Below are 16819 nucleotides of genomic sequence, written 5' to 3' on the forward strand. Positions count from 1 at the left end.
TTGTTTAAATATTTTGAATTATAAAATAAATTACCAACTTTTCTTTATATTATCAAACAGTCTAACCTTTAAATTGCAAATCTGTCTCCAAATTTGCAGATTTAGTCAAATAACTAGACCGATTTTTTACTGTGATTATACAATCCAAGATGGCGGCATATGCGGGTATACCATGTATCTACCTTAAGTAAAGTAAAATTATGTTCACAAAAAAATAAAGTAATACAATGTAACGCAACAGACAAATAAGAAAGCAGAACAAAATACATATTTAAATGAGTCCAATCGTTGCACATTGTTCAGGTTACGATATCATGAGTTGTTAACATCATAATTCCTAATTATGTAATTGTTTGCTACTAAAAGCAGAACATATGTTTAATAAGCAAGGATGTCATCACAACATTTGCTCGCAATATGCTCAATAAATTAAATATAACCATCTGCAGATACATTTAATGTTTTTAAAATAACGTTACCAAAAAAAAAATGCTTAAGTATGACACTTCTGGAATAGCAAAATATTTGACCCTCTGAAATGCTTGATTAATTTTAAATTGGAAAAAAAAATCAAATCTCGACCACATTGCTTGAAGACTGCAAAAAAGCTTAACTCTTTTACAAAAGAGGTGTGAACGATAAAAGAGAGACAGTCAAACTCATAGATAGAAAATAAATTGACAACACCATGACTAAAAAAAGACAAACATTCAAATAAAAGTTCACAAGACACAACATAGGAGAAAACATCCACCGGAATTGCATTGTTGTATGTAAATATATCTACTTATTCAGAGTAAACACAAGTTGAACACAATTGTTATGTCATACCTTCAAGATATCAAATATGCAACTCTTGTACACCCTTGCCCTAGCAAAGTTTTTTTATGTTTTAACTCTGCAATATGATGCTTTCTTTCTCTTAATTGATCATTTTATAAAGTTGGTAAACGTAAGTACACAAAATAAAATGTGTCGTACACGTCAACGAATCGCCAACTGAACATCACAGATCTAGAAAGCAACAAAAGCTAGCATAGATACGAATCTAATCAGTTTTATAAATATGATATATGTTTTGGTTGTATGTCTGTTAAAAAAATCAATGCATTCGTACGTTAATTAGAATACCGATATTTGAAGTCTATTCCAGTCATCTTTTTGGCATACAGAGCATCAAATTGTTCATTGACAGCAACGGTAAAATAGTTCTTCCAGTCTCCAACTTCACCTGTCAAAAAATATTGAAATAATTATTTATTTACTGCTAAACACTAATAAGTTATTGTGAAGAGGTACATAACAGTAGAAATAGAAGCATCAACATGAGCACTAGAGGCATTAATAAAATCAAGAATGAAAATATAAATGATTTATACATGCAGTTGAGTTTGAAATATAATCAAGCAAACAAAAAATGCAGTCAGATCACACATCGGTTGAGAAATGATTTATAAATAGATTGACTGTCAGTAAGTATAGGTTAAGTCGAGCTGGGAATAATAATCCGAAATCTACTGAACAAGGAATATCTTACTCCCTAAGCATACAATAATCCTTCAAATGTCTCAGGTTTTGTCAGTTGACTATTACAAAACATACATTCAACCCTTTTTAACTCCTTATACTAAGACCTAAATTGGGTTTTGTCGAAATAACTTCTTTTATAATTTGTACAAAACGTGTAACTGTTGTAGTTTTTTGCGATTAAAAACCGTCCTGAGCATACAATAGTTGTCTCTAGACGTTTAACAAACCAAAAAACATTCATGCTTGAAAAGTCATGTGAACTTAAATACAGTGAATGATTCGGCGATAGATAAGATACACTTACGTAAGGTGATATATATATATAGTTATACCTTTCCTGTATGTCAAGTTTGTTATTTTCTTAGCTGCTTCTTTATTACTGTTTGAAGACGTGTCCACCTTTAAAGTCACAGCTTGTTTCAAGTTTTGGAAACTACATTTTACAGCTATATCTTTAAACAAGTCTCTATTGTCTTCAACTTTTAGAAAAGTAGCAAGTTTTGTTATCTCCCTCACCGGATCCTGCAGAAAAGAACACATTTGTTTATTATATTACCACAAGCTGACAATGTTAATGTGTTGATAGGTTTTAAGCACATAAAAAATAAAGAAAAATACATCTTGCAATTAACTACTTATTCTTTTAGAAAAAATAAAAAGCTCAGTGCTATATCAGGAAATATATGTGTTGGTGTGTGTTACCCTTTACTTTAAATGAAATCATATCTGACTGATCGTTAAGCTTCATTTTTTTTCTAGCTAAAATTAAAGGAATACTTTTATTAAAATGATAAAACAAGTTTATAGTTTGTTGCATTGATATTTTGTTCTCATTTCAGAGTATATTACATGCATTTGTGATGATAGTAAATTGATCACTTTTCTCAAAGTATTTTCTTTTAAATCTAAACTGAATATTCAGTGATGTCATTGATTTTTGACATTTCTTTAAAATATTCAAAGAATATTTATGTTCAGTGTTAAAGGAAAAACAACCATCAGCTGAACTTAAATACCTCTTTCATGTCTTCATATGATAAGCAGTAAATGTTGTCATGTCCTTCTTTCAAGAACTCATACCACTCTCTTGTATAGTAAAACCAGTTCAATAACGAGGATTCTACTTCTAAAATTTGTAAAATGACAGACAATCAGCGACTACACGTAAACAACAATACACGTTTACTATTTTAAAATGAAAAATAATAGGAATTTTCCGAAGTCAAAATAAAAAAAAGTAAAACTTTAATGATTAAATTTTATCTTTGATCCCTGTATTGCCTCTTTCTCAATTAACTTTTAAAAAAGAAGATGTGGTATGATTGTTTTTTTTCAGATGCATTGATCAATATGTTGTATTTTCTATCAAAACTGAAGTTTTTCAGTGCTAATTGATTAACAAACAGATTATCGAAAACTTAAATATTGATGATTTCATGACATGACAAAACTATATTGACTATCGAACAATATATCAAGGACAGTTTGTTCTCTTGTTTTCATGTTTTTTTTAATATGAACAGCAATTAATATAAACTTTCCATAATTCAGTTATCATTTAGCTATGTGTATAATAACTTAATAACCGGACGAAATCAGACAAAATGAAAAAAGAAAATAATTGAATACAACCTTATTTATCAGAAGAAGTAATGTGAAACAATCCATTAGAATATATATTTTAAGAAATAACACGATAGGTGCCGTATACTGTGCATGACATGCTTACCATTACGAAGCAACTGATTTCATGTCCGGTTTTTAGTGGTGTAAATGTCGTTTGGATTATGAGTCTTTGTTTACTCCTTGGTTTTGATTGTTATTGTCTTACCAACTTACCGAATTCCATATACTTTGAGATAAATTCATTCCATTTAATTGTAGAATCTAGGAATTTATGACCCTGGAGAAATGGAAGCATCGACACTAAAACATCTTTCGGATTCCTTTGAAGGAACAGAATTTTACACTTTTTGTCAAATGTCTGCTTGGGTAATCCCTGTGGTGTAAAATGAGTATTATAAATACGAGGCTTTGGCGAAGCTCTAAGCATCTCTGCCGGAAAGAATTCAAACATGACTGAATCATCCTCTTTTCCATGATAATCTGCCTGTCCACTTCTAAGCATGGAAGTTATTTCCCATAACCAGTGTGTCCCTATTCAAGTTTAATGTTAATGTAACACATGTAAGAATTTCAATCACAGATGAAAACAAAATATGTAAATGTTGTTTTTTACTGTCGTTTTTTTTGTTGGTGATAAACATGCATGATAAAGCTATATGAGAGGGAGGGTTGAGATCTAAAAAAAATTTTTAACCCCACTGCATTTTTGTGCCTGTCTTAAGTCAGGAGCCTCTGGCCTTTGTTAGTCTGTTATGGTTTCTTGTGTATGATTCGGAATTTACAATGACGTTGATTATCACTGAACTTGTATACATATTTGGTAAGTGGCTAGCTAAAGGACACCTCTGGGAACAAGAGTTTCTCGCTGCACTGCAGACCCATTGGTGGCCTTCGGCTGTTGTCTGTTCTATGGTCGGGTTGATGTCCATTTGACAAATTCCCCATTTCCATTTTCAACTAGTATTATTTCATATATTTGCATGCATACTTCTTCTTTTGTTTTAGTTTTTAGTTCCTTTTTTAAACACCTATATTAAATGCAGCTCATTTAGAAAAGAAAAATAAATTTAACGAAAAAGTAGTTGTGCTATAGAAACAAACGTCTTTAAATCAAATTAAACTTTTAAATTTGAGAGGTTGAGTAAAATTTGAAAAATAAAAAAAGAAGTTATATCATATCAAAATGAGAACATTTTGTTTCTAATGTGCCTTATTTCATTCGTATTTAGAAATGGGTTTTGATTTCATGCTCGCATATATGAAGGAACGTTCCTTTTTTGATATCACAACCAATGTATATAAAGTGCGAATCCAGCAAGTTCATTTTTACTGTTATATGCGGGTATTGTAGAATAAAGGATCATGGGAAAACTGTATTTGTTTATGTTTTGAAAATATCAAGTTAAGTGATTTGAAGATAAGTTACATATTTTCATTGTGATATGTCTTTATAATATACAAACATAGCATTAAAGTTCAAATAAGTGTTATAAAAGCATCATAATATAGCATATCGATTATTGAAAGCGATCCATTTTATCTATAGATGCGATGAATTATCACTGTTAGTGCAGTCATTATTAATGTAGAATTTTCAAAGATGCGAGGAATTTTTATTGTAGAATTATGTGATATAAATGCACTTGCAACAAACGAAAAAAAATGATGACTTTAGGATTTATGATACATGTATTTTCAAATTGAAATACAAACTCCTCGTTCATTCTTCATCAAATATATAGCTTTTCAAACTTGTAACAAAAGCAAATCTCAAAATGAAAAACTCTAGATCCGCGAATGGATACTACCGAAGAGGTAAAACCATACACATTTGGGTTATTGTACACGAAATGCATGCTACAATTCATTTTTGTTGATTTTAGACCCTTTGGAACTCTATGTGGGCTATTTCAGCAACTAGGCAAAAAAAAACCAAACTAGATACACGGTTAGATTCAGCATGTCAACGAATCCCAAATATCTATATTAAAGGACTTTTGTCTATAAATTTGGACCCCACAAAATTGAAAAAGGGACCAAAAATATAAAAAAAAATGCATGCATCGGATACATTTGTTATTGAAGGCATAACTGTAACAATAGGATGAATAGACAAAAATATCTTATTCTGGGGGTCTCATTGGGGGCTTCTGATCCCGGATCCTGCTTACTGTTTTTGGCAGATTCCCGTATTCCACTTATTGTTTTGTCAGATTCCCGTATCCCGCTTATACTATGCAGTTAATTTTTTTGTAATTATCCGTGTCCCGCTAGACTTCATTTCTCGTTTTTCAAAACACATTCATTTGACTTTCACCTGTCACGCTTGCAAAAAATCGGCAATCCGGCGTCACCCTTATACCCAAATGCGACCAACTATTTTACTCTATTCTGACTCATTATAAAAATATTAAAAAAAGTAGCGTGGATTTTTTTTATCCCTTTTTATCCCGTCTCGTTTCGTTTTAAGCCATATATAGATGTCGTATGTGACAATGAGACAACTCTCTATCCGAGTCACAATTTATAAAAGTAGCCCATTATACGTCAAAATACGGTCCTCAACATGGAGTCTTGGCTCACACCGAACAGCAAGTTATAAAGGGCTCCAATGTAAAACCTTTTAAACGGGAAAACAAAGGTTCAATCTATATCAAGATGTACGTAGTTAGTGGTGAAGTATCATGGAAATGGATAAAAAAATAAGGATAAAGATCCCTATACGCTTTATAAGAAACTCAATGGAATACATTTGAAATAAATGTTATTTCTATTGAATTATAGAGTGTTTTAAATCCAAACTTTCCTCCGTAAGTTAAATTTTATCAAATCTTTCTCTTACTTTATCTATTGTTTGAGCCTTGAATTATCGTATTTTTAAGAATTTATTGTGTTTTGAAGAATATTTTAATATTTTAGACAAAAAAGATTTTTTGACATTATGTAAATTTAGAATATGTAACCATAAACTTCCAATCGAACTTGGAAGATGGTACAATATAGAAAGAGAAAAAAGAAAGTGTAATTTATGTAAGCTAGATATTGGAGATGAATTTCATTACATTATTAATTGTTCACATTTTACAGAAGAGAGAAATAAATTTATAAATCGAAATGTCAGTATAAGGCCAAATATTATAGTATTTACTGAAATTATGTCGTCTACAAATAGGACAGATCTCATTAATTTATGTAAGTTTATACGAATTATAAACAAGCGAGTGTGTCCTCCTGAATAAGTTCTTTTTGTCTTTGTTGTTGTTGTTTTATATATTGTATATTTATGTTTATGTACTTAACATATTGTATTATACATGCATGTCTTCTCTGTACCTATGTATTTGGTGATGAGAATAAAGATATATATATATATGAGCAAGTCGGCTATATTAAGGCTTTACTGATCTAGTTTCCTAATGCATGTAAAGCAAAACTTTGGTTGGCTTGCTTGCTTTGTTTGTTTAATTGTTTATACAAACTTTGTAAATAAGATTGACATTTTTAAATAATATGAATAGGCATAGTTTAACCTGCATTTTTAATATTTGAATTAAATTGGGTGTTATCATAATATAATAATTATTCAATAAAAGAAAAGCAAGCAAGTCAACTAAAGTCTTGCTCTACATGCTTAAAGAAATGAGCTGTAATCAGATAAAATAAAATAAATAAATTATACAGTGAAAATGCCCCGCATATACAATAATAATGATTCGCTCCACAGTGAAAATGAAAGAATAATATCATTATTCGACAGTAAACATGACTAGCATTACGAAATCATCATAGTGGAATTTAGTTAAATATGAAGAAACTGAATGACAAAACATATTCTACGTTATACAACTTTATTAATTGTATTAAAATGAATATTTTTACTGCAACAACATCTTACCTGTTACAGATGGGTGCGCTCCTAACCTGTACAGCAAGTTAACTTGATAACCAGTCATTTGGACTGGTCAAAGTTAACCTGTGACCGAATATAGGACTGCTCTGACCAGTCCTAGGACCAAAATCTAGTTAACTTGAAAAGCGGACTTGGTCCTAGGACTGTTTTTATGTCTGCCAAAAAGTTAACTTGGAAACAGGTCCGCTATTGATATAAGTTAACTTCGAACCAGTCCTGTCATAAGTTAACATAAGTTAACTTCGGAACCAGTATTGTCATAAAGTTAACATAAGTTAACTTGGAAACCGGTCCTGCCACAAAGTTAACTTCTGCTTGGACAAATCCGATCAAAACCAGACCTGTTCCCAAGTTAACTTTTGACTGGTCTGCTCTACACTAAGTTAACTTGTAACCAGGACCGCTCTTCGTTGATTTAAAAAAAAAATAATATCTTTTTTTCGTAGTATAAACATCGAAAATAAAGTAATTTGAAAATTAATACTTCCGTTTTATGAACAGGATTAAATACAAATATTTGAAAATAAGTACGCACAGAACGTTTAACACAGATTTATCTGTGATCTGACAATCTATCTATTATAAAAACGATCTCGGTTACAATGATAACAGGCACTGAATATATATATATTCCGAGATCAAAATCAATCATATTATGTATATTTTTGAAAAGAAGTGTATTTGATGTTAGGTGTATACGTCCTTGTTAGTTATTAATCCTTGAACTATGCAGCCACAATCAGCAATAGTTTAATTCATTTAAATAATGACTACAAATTTTTGCTCTCCTAAATTAAGGGTGCCAGCATGTCCTCTTTTTACTCAAAATACTGATACGTAACAAAATTTCAGTAGTTTTGATGAATCAAGTTGACCTGTACAACAAAATTATTTGACCGCATCCACCAAAACTGACCATGTATGCACTTTAATTTGTAAATCTATATACCCGCATAGTAAATCAGCCATATTTTTATGTCAGGATTCAATGTATAATACAATCATGACAATGGACAGTAATATTGCAATATAATAACAACAAATTTTTGTTCGCATAAATTTAGGATACCTGCATGTCCTCATTTTATTCAAAATATTGATACGTAACAAAATTTCAGTAGTTTTGATACCTCCAGCTGACGTGTACAACAAAATTATTTGACCACATCCACCAAAACTGACCATATGTGCACTTTAATTTGTAAATCTATATACCTGCATAGTTAATCAGCCATATTTTTTATGCCAGAATCAATGTATAATACAATCATGACAATGAACAGCAATATTGCAATATAATAACAACAAATTTTTGTTCGCATAAATTTAGGATACCAGCATGTCCTCATTTTTTTCAAAATATTGATACGTAACAAAATTTCAGTAGTTTTGATACCTCCAGCTGACTTGTACAACAAAATTATTTGACCGCATCCATCAAAACTGACCATATATGCACTTTGATTTGTAAATCTATATACCTGCCTAGTAAATCAGCCATATTTTTATGTCAGGATTCAATGTATAATACAATCATGACAATGGACAGTAATATTGCAATATAATAACAACAATTTTTTGTTCGCATAAATTTAGGATACCAGCATGTCCTCATTTTATTCAAAATATTGATGCGTAACAAAATTTCAGTAGTTTTGATACCTCCAGTTGACTTGTACAACAAAATTATTTGACAGCATCCACCAAAACTGACCATATATACCCAGACAGTAAATCAGTCATTTTTTTTTATGTCAGGATTTAATGTATAATACAATCATGACAATGGACAGCAATATTGCAATATAATAACAACAAATTTTTGTTCGTCTAAATTAAGGGTGCCAGCATGTCCTCTTTTTACTTAAAATACTGATACGTAACAAAATTTCAGTAGTTTTGATACCTCCAGCTGACGTGTACAACAAAATTATTTGACCACATCCACCAAAACTGACCATATGTGCACTTTAATTTGTAAATCTATATACCTGCATAGCTAATCAGCCATATTTTTTATGCCAGAATCAATGTATAATACAATCATGACAATGAACAGCAATATTGCAATATAATAACAACAAATTTTTGTTCGCATAAATTTAGGATACCAGCATGTTCTCATTTTTTTCAAAATATTGATACGTAACAAAATTTCAGTAGTTTTGATACCTCCAGCTGACTTGTACAACAAAATTATTTGACCGCATCCATCAAAACTGACCATATATGCACTTTAATTTGTAAATCTATATACCTGCCTAGTAAATCAGCCATATTTTTATGTCAGGATTCAATGTATAATACAATCATGACAATGGACAGTAATATTGCAATATAATAACAACAATTTTTTGTTCGCATCAATTTAGGATACCAGCATGTCCTCATTTTATTCAAAATATTGATGCATAACAAAATTTCAGTAGTTTTGATACCTCCAGTTGACTTGTACAACAAAATTATTTGACAGCATCCACCAAAACTGACCATATATGCACTTTAATTTGTAAATCTATATACCTGCATAGTAAATCAGCCATATTTTTATGTCAGGATTCAATGTATAATACAATCATGACAATGGACAGTAATATTGCAATATAATAACAACAATTTTTTGTTCGCATAAATTTAGGATACCAGCATGTCCTCATTTTATTCAAAATATTGATACGTAACAAAATTTCAGTAGTTTTGATACCTCCAGTTGACTTGTACAACAAAATTATTTGACTGCATTACCAAAACTGACCATACGTGCACTTTAATTTGAAAATCTATATACCCAGACAGTAAATCAGTCATTTTTTTTATGTCAGGATTTAATGTATAATACAATCATGACAATGGACAGCAATATTGCAATATAATAACAACAAATTTTTGTTCGTCTAAATTAAGGGTGCCAGCAAGTCCTCTTTTTACTTAAAATACTGATACGTAACAAAATTTCAGTAGTTTTGATACCTCCAGTTGACTTGTACAACAAAATTATTTGACCGCATTACCAAAACTGACCATACGTGCACTTTAATTTGAAAATCTATATACCCAGACAGTAAATCAATCATTTTTTTATGTCAGGATTTAATGTATAATACAATCATGACAATGGACAGCAATATTGCAATATAATAACAACAAATTTTTGTTCGCCTAAATTAAGGGTGCCGGCATGTCCTCTTTTTTACTTAAAATACTGATACGTAACAAAATTTCAGTAGTTTTGATACCTCCAGTTGACTTGTACAACAAAATTATTTGACCGCATCCACCAAAACTGACCATATATGCACTTTAATTTGTAAATCTATATACCTGCATAGTAAATCAGCCATATTTTTATGTCAGGATTCAATGTATAATACAATCATGACAATGGACAGTAATATTGCAATATAATAACAACAATTTTTTGTTCGCATAAATTTAGGATACCAGCATGTCCTCATTTTATTCAAAATATTGATACGTAACAAAATTTCAGTAGTTTTGATACCTCCAGTTGACTTGTACAACAAAATTATTTGACTGCATTACCAAAACTGACCATATGTGCACTTTAATTTGAAAATCTATATACCCAGACAGTAAATCAGCCATTTTTTTATGTCAGGATTTAATGTATAATACAATCATGACAATGGACAGCAATATTGCAATATAATAACAACAAATTTTTGTTCGTCTAAATTAAGGGTGCCAGCATGTCCTCTTTTTACTTAAAATACTGATACGTAACAAAATTTTAGTAGTTTTGATACCTCCAGTTGACTTGTACAACAAAATTATTTGACCGCATTACCAAAACTGACCATACGTGCACTTTAATTTGAAAATCTATATACCCAGACAGTAAATCAGTCATTTTTTTATGTCAGGATTTAATGTATAATACAGTCATGACAATGGACAGCAATATTGCAATATAATAACAACAAATTTTTGTTCGCCTAAATTAAGGGTGCCGGCATGTCCTCTTTTTTTACTTAAAATACTGATACATAACAAAATTTCAGTAGTTTTGATACCTCCAGTTGACTTGTACAACAAAATTATTTGACCGCATCCACCAAAACTGACCATATATGCACTTTAATTTGTAAATCTATATACCTGCATAGCAAATCAGCCATATTTTTATGTCAGGATTCAATGTATAATACAATCATGACAATGGACAGTAATATTGCAATATATTAACAACAATTTTTTGTTCGCATAAATTTAGGATACCAGCATGTCCTCATTTTATTCAAAATATTGATACGTAACAAAATTTCAGTAGTTTTGATACCTCCAGTTGACTTGTACAACAAAATTATTTGACTGCATTACCAAAACTGACCATATGTGCACTTTAATTTGAAAATCTATATACCCAGACAGTAAATCAGTCATTTTTTTATGTCAGGATTTAATGTATAATACAATCATGACAATGGACAGCAATATTGCAATATAATAACAACAAATTTTTGTTTGCCTAAATTTAGGATACCAGCATGTCCTCTTTTTACTTAAAATAGTGATACGTAACAAAATTTCAGTAGTTTTGATACCTCCAGTTGACTTGTACAACAAAATTATTTGACCGCATTACCAAAACTGACCATACGTGCACTTTAATTTGAAAATCTATATACCCAGACAGTAAATCAGTCATTTTTTTATGTCAGGATTTAATGTATAATACAATCATGACAATGGACAGCAATATTGCAATATAATAACAACAAATTTTTGTTCGTCTAAATTAAGGGTGCGAGCATGTCCTCTTTTTACTTAAAATACTGATACGTAACAAAATTTCAGTAGTTTTGATACCTCCAGTTGACTTGTACAAAAAAATTATTTGACCGCATTACCAAAACTGACCATACGTGCACTTTAATTTGAAAATCTATATACCCAGACAGTAGCCTGTACGAACTGTGACGCCCGTATATGACACGGAACCCAGGCGTAAAAATCATACTTTATCCTGGCGGCATTGCAGTGTCTACAAAATGCATGTCCAGGCGTCAACCAGGCGTAAACTAGGCGTAACTAAGGCGTAAACCAGGCGTAAAATTAGGCGTAATATTTAAATGAGTACGCCTGGTTCACAAAAAAATAGGCGTAATATGCAAATGAGTACGCCTGGTCAATAAATAAACCAGGCGTCATATCTTTACATAATACTACACTTATTTTAGTTCAGTGTATTAACCTTACTGTGTACTTTTGTGTATTTGATACATACTTCTATGCTGTTGCTTTTATTTCTTATTGTTTGACAAAAAACTTGAAATATTAACCATTGAAGTAGATATATTTTATGCAGACAATGGCTCAAATAAGCTCAAGTTTAAATAAGAATTATGACAATATTTTTTGCTTGAAATAAAATTAGCATTTTAACTAAGTTGTTTTTAAAAATTATTGTCATTTGATCTAAAATATAAATGATAATACTGCAATTTACCTTAAAGTAAAAGATTTTAATGTTATTATCCATTAGGATAAAGGTTTTGGGATTTCAAAAATTCTGATAGAACATAATACTTAATAACTAAGTTATACTCACATTATTATTATTAAACCCTGTATTACTTCTTTCCTTTTATTTCACAATTTTCATTTATTTATTTGATTCAGTATTTCCAATTTCAGATTCTTCCAAAAAGCACATAACAAGCAAATTATTCCTGAATATATGAAGCTACCATGTGTCCAACTCTTGCAAACTTAAACCAAAGAGCCAAATTTTGAAAAAAAATCCCATGATCCTCTAAACAAAGCATTATGGGTATTTTTATTTACGCCCGTAAGAAAATTTACGCCTTGCTTATTTCAATTTACGCCTGTAAGAAAACTTACGCCTTGCTTATTTCAATTTACGCCAGGTGTACTGCTTTTTTCTACAAATTTACGTTTCCTGCTCCCTTACGCTTGGATCTAGACACGTAACTACCACTTACGCCTGGTTTACGCCTTATTTCCAGGCGTAATACGCCTTATAATTTCGTACGGGAAATCAGTCATTTTTTTATGTCAGGATTTAATGTATAATACAATCATGACAATGGACAGCAATATTGCAATATAATAACAACAAATTTTTGTTCGCCTAAATTAAGGGTGCCAGCATGTCCCCTTTTTACTTAAAATACTGATACGTAACAAAATTTCAGTAGTTTTGATGCCTCCAGTTGACTTGTACAACAAAATTATTTGACTGCATCCACCAAATCTGATCATATATGCACTTTAATTTGAAAATCTATATACCCAGACAGTTAATCAGCCATATTTTTTATGTCAGGATTTAATGTATAATACAATCATGACAATGGACAGCAATATTGCAATATAATAACAACAAATTTTTATAAAGCACCTGCACGATCTGTTCGTGAAATGTCATAGATATTCACCTATTTTGGTATATATTTTACAGCTTGATGGCTTTAGGCGCGATAAAACCTCGCTCGCATCTCTTACTTTGTTTTATTAGTATTATGTTTTTCTGAACATATACATTTTAACTCATTTTCTTCATTTTCTTCAAAAATTAAAAAAAGTTCGTCTCTTTATTTATCATTCTACATTAGACATTTATAGCATATACAGTAAAAATGATAATTTAGGATCCGCACTTTACATACACTGACAACTGTTTAATCACATAGTTACATGTACATACATATACACTTACCTGTATTATATAAACGTGTGACATCTTTTAAAAGAATTAGCATATATTTATGACTTACAGTAAGTGTGAGTCAGAATAGATATAGGAAGATGTGGTGTGAGTGCCAATGAGACAACTCTCCATCCAAATAACAATTTAAAAATTAAACCATTATAGGTTAAAGTACGGCCTTCAACACGGAGCCTTGGCTCACACCGAACAACAAGCTATAAAGGGCCCCAAAATTACTAGTGTAAAACCATTCAAACGGGAAAACCAACGGTCTAATCTATATAAACAAAACGAGAAACGAGAAACACGTATATATTACATAAACAAACGACAACTACTGTACATCAGATTACATGTTTATTAATTAGACTGTTACATTTACTTGTAGGTAAATTGAAATCAACTTTTTATTCTGATATGCGAGATTAATTGAATGTATGGTATCAAACCACCAAACGGGAACAGATACAATATAATGTTGAATCCACATGTTGAACATAGATTTAAAAAAAAACCATTGAAGTACTAAATAATCGATTATAAATTTCAAATATCAAGCAATTCTGATTTTATACATTTATACACAGTTTTAAATTCGAAGAATTACGAATATGCTTCGAATTTGCAAGTATAGAGTGTTACAAATAGTACGTTTCCTTTCTTAAAATGTTTTTTGAGCGTTTATTACTCGTCATCTATGACGTGTGAGTTCATGCTTCGCTGGTTAACCAAACATTTCATTAATTGGTTAGGTTACCGAAAAACAGTCGTGTAACATCTGTAGCATCTATTTTAGTATATAAACTGCAACAAATCAACATCCATCTTTAAGAACTGAGACCCCCCTCCCCCCAAAAACAACAAACAAAAAAAACCTAAAAAAAAAAAATAAAAAAAAAAATACAACCAACAGCATTAAGAATTTGAGAACAATGTATAATTTGTGTTTGTTAGCAATCTTTATATCATAATCATATACCTGATTTCGCAAATGCACATACTATGACATCATCGTCATCCATGTCCAAATTTCTGATACTCGGTATGTGTTTTCTGTAATCTGGAATCTTCCTCGCCATTGTAACTAAATGCTGTAAAGCGTCTCCGTTTTTCAAACATTGTATCAGTGTACCACCCAAATCAATAGTTACAATGTCATCGTCGCTAGTAATTGGATCTGTAACATATTTTTAAATGCATGAATAATATTTAGTACCATTAATTCAAGATGAAGGGTTGGATACCAATTTTCATGGATTTCCTAGGTATAGGTGGACGACGAAATGTTCAACGGATAACCCATTTCCTCAATTCTTGTATGAAGACTTCAGCGAAACCACGAAATAATTGTCCACAAACATCCAAGGTTTCCTCTATCAACAACAAAAATGAATCCACAGTATTTCAAGTTGTAATCATTGATGTTCGGTATTTATAATTTGTTTTGTCTATTTGTTCATGTGTGTGGTTGTTTACGTTACAGTTGAGCTTTTCAACAAATTCAAAGTTCTTCAATTATACAGTACTTAAGTAAAGTGTGAAACAATATTCTTTTTAAAAGTGATTCAACATGTAAAACAAGATCTACAAACAATGAGTGTGTTTCCGACATATTTGATGTGTTGATGCTTACAAGTTACAACTTATATATACATCATGTTGCATATGGTTATGCTTCGGATATGACCGGAGTTGGCCAGATCAATACACTTTTCTTTCTCATCTAACTATACTTAAAAACATTAAATAGAAATATACTTTTTTAAGATGTACGAGTCTAAAACTGTAATTTTTTAATTTATATTTATCCACCATTCATATGTCATTATGAAACAGAAGTAATTGATAGTTTAGATGAATTCATTTTATGTGAATAAAAAGATTTAAAAACAGAGTCAAAACGTTCTAAAGGACAAAACAAAGCCCACATCAAAACTTAAAAAAAACAAAATCGACGACAAAACAATCAAGTCAAGGTAGCACTATGCATGAATGATTAAATTAAGGACTAAACAACACATATATGACTAAAAATTAGGATAATTTTAAATGATCGAGAAAGTAAGCTACATGTAGTCATGTTTCACTTCTACTAAACGTCGTGTTTATCATGAATATCATAAAAGGTATAATTTACATTTTAGAAATTTTAAAACCATTGAAAAGTGTGTATTTTGTTAATTCTAATCGGTGTAACTTACCGAAATCATATTCTAATTCAGGTTTCCATCTAGAGGAGGTATCATAATCTAACTTTCTGTCTCCCATTGTATTGAAGTTATATCTAAGAAAACATACATATACGTGTCAAGGGTTATAATCTAGTACAGTACTCCTTTCATACCCTACATGTATATCGATATGACCTTATGAATCACTCGACACATATAAATAACAATGTACCACGTTTAAAACTGCTTGAGATGATGAATAGGGCTAAACATACCTGTTTATTTGAGAATAAAGATACAGTTTAACGTTATTCGTAAGCAGTGAACACCGATACAGTATATCTACACTTGACTGTTTACACTGTTTTGTCGTCGATTTTGTTTTAATTAGTTTTGATGTGGTGTTTTGTTTTATTGTTGTAAATAAACTTAAGCATTTTTGTGATTTTACTTTGTACATTGTACAAATTAAATTTGTGAAGTTATTTAAATTCAAATATTACTAACAACAACTACATAATCTGTGTTTTCCACTTTTGTAACTGAAGAATACACGAGTGGACATTTCTTTTCTATATGCATGTGTGCTTGTTGTTCCGTATAAGTTGTATACATAGCAAAAATAGAAAGTCTTAGAAAACATGTGGCAGGAGATTTATTTATTGTTATTCTTTAAAGTCAACGTGGAAATGTAGCCTTCATTTATCTATCAGCTCTCATTTAGCTTGTAAATTCTACAATTACCATAACAAAACAAATCTAAACAATACTGATTAAAACAATATATATACTCTGAATACAGGTAAAACAAAAGAATATAACTATAATACACAAAATACGTATATTTGATCGAAATAACGATTGAGGATGATTTATTTAAATTTGTAA

The 16819-nt window shown here is 30.5% G+C and overlaps 1 protein-coding gene across 2 annotated transcripts in view; it reads right to left on the reverse strand.

The window, feature by feature from the left end:
- Window positions 1-236: 236 nt before the first annotated feature.
- LOC134700456 (sulfotransferase 1A1-like) overlaps window positions 237-16819 on the reverse strand; it is a 29479-nt gene continuing 12896 nt past the window's right edge. Inside the window, exons 1-4 of one of the 2 annotated variants that reach the window (XM_063561852.1) lie at window positions 3370-3682; window positions 2547-2656; window positions 1863-2052; window positions 237-1231 (exon numbers count right to left, since the gene is read on the reverse strand). In XM_063561852.1, the coding sequence (XP_063417922.1) occupies window positions 1119-1231; window positions 1863-2052; window positions 2547-2656; window positions 3370-3658 (702 nt within the window). In that variant the 5' untranslated portion in view covers window positions 3659-3682 and the 3' untranslated portion in view covers window positions 237-1118. Of the gene's footprint in view, window positions 1232-1862; window positions 2053-2546; window positions 2657-3369; window positions 3683-16819 lie in introns of those variants that run through there. The other variant, XM_063561851.1, reaches the window with a different exon arrangement.

The sequence above is a fragment of the Mytilus trossulus genome, unplaced genomic scaffold, assembly GCF_036588685.1.
Source record: "Mytilus trossulus isolate FHL-02 unplaced genomic scaffold, PNRI_Mtr1.1.1.hap1 h1tg000146l___fragment_2___debris__unscaffolded, whole genome shotgun sequence".
Taxonomy (NCBI): Eukaryota; Metazoa; Mollusca; class Bivalvia; order Mytilida; family Mytilidae; genus Mytilus; species Mytilus trossulus.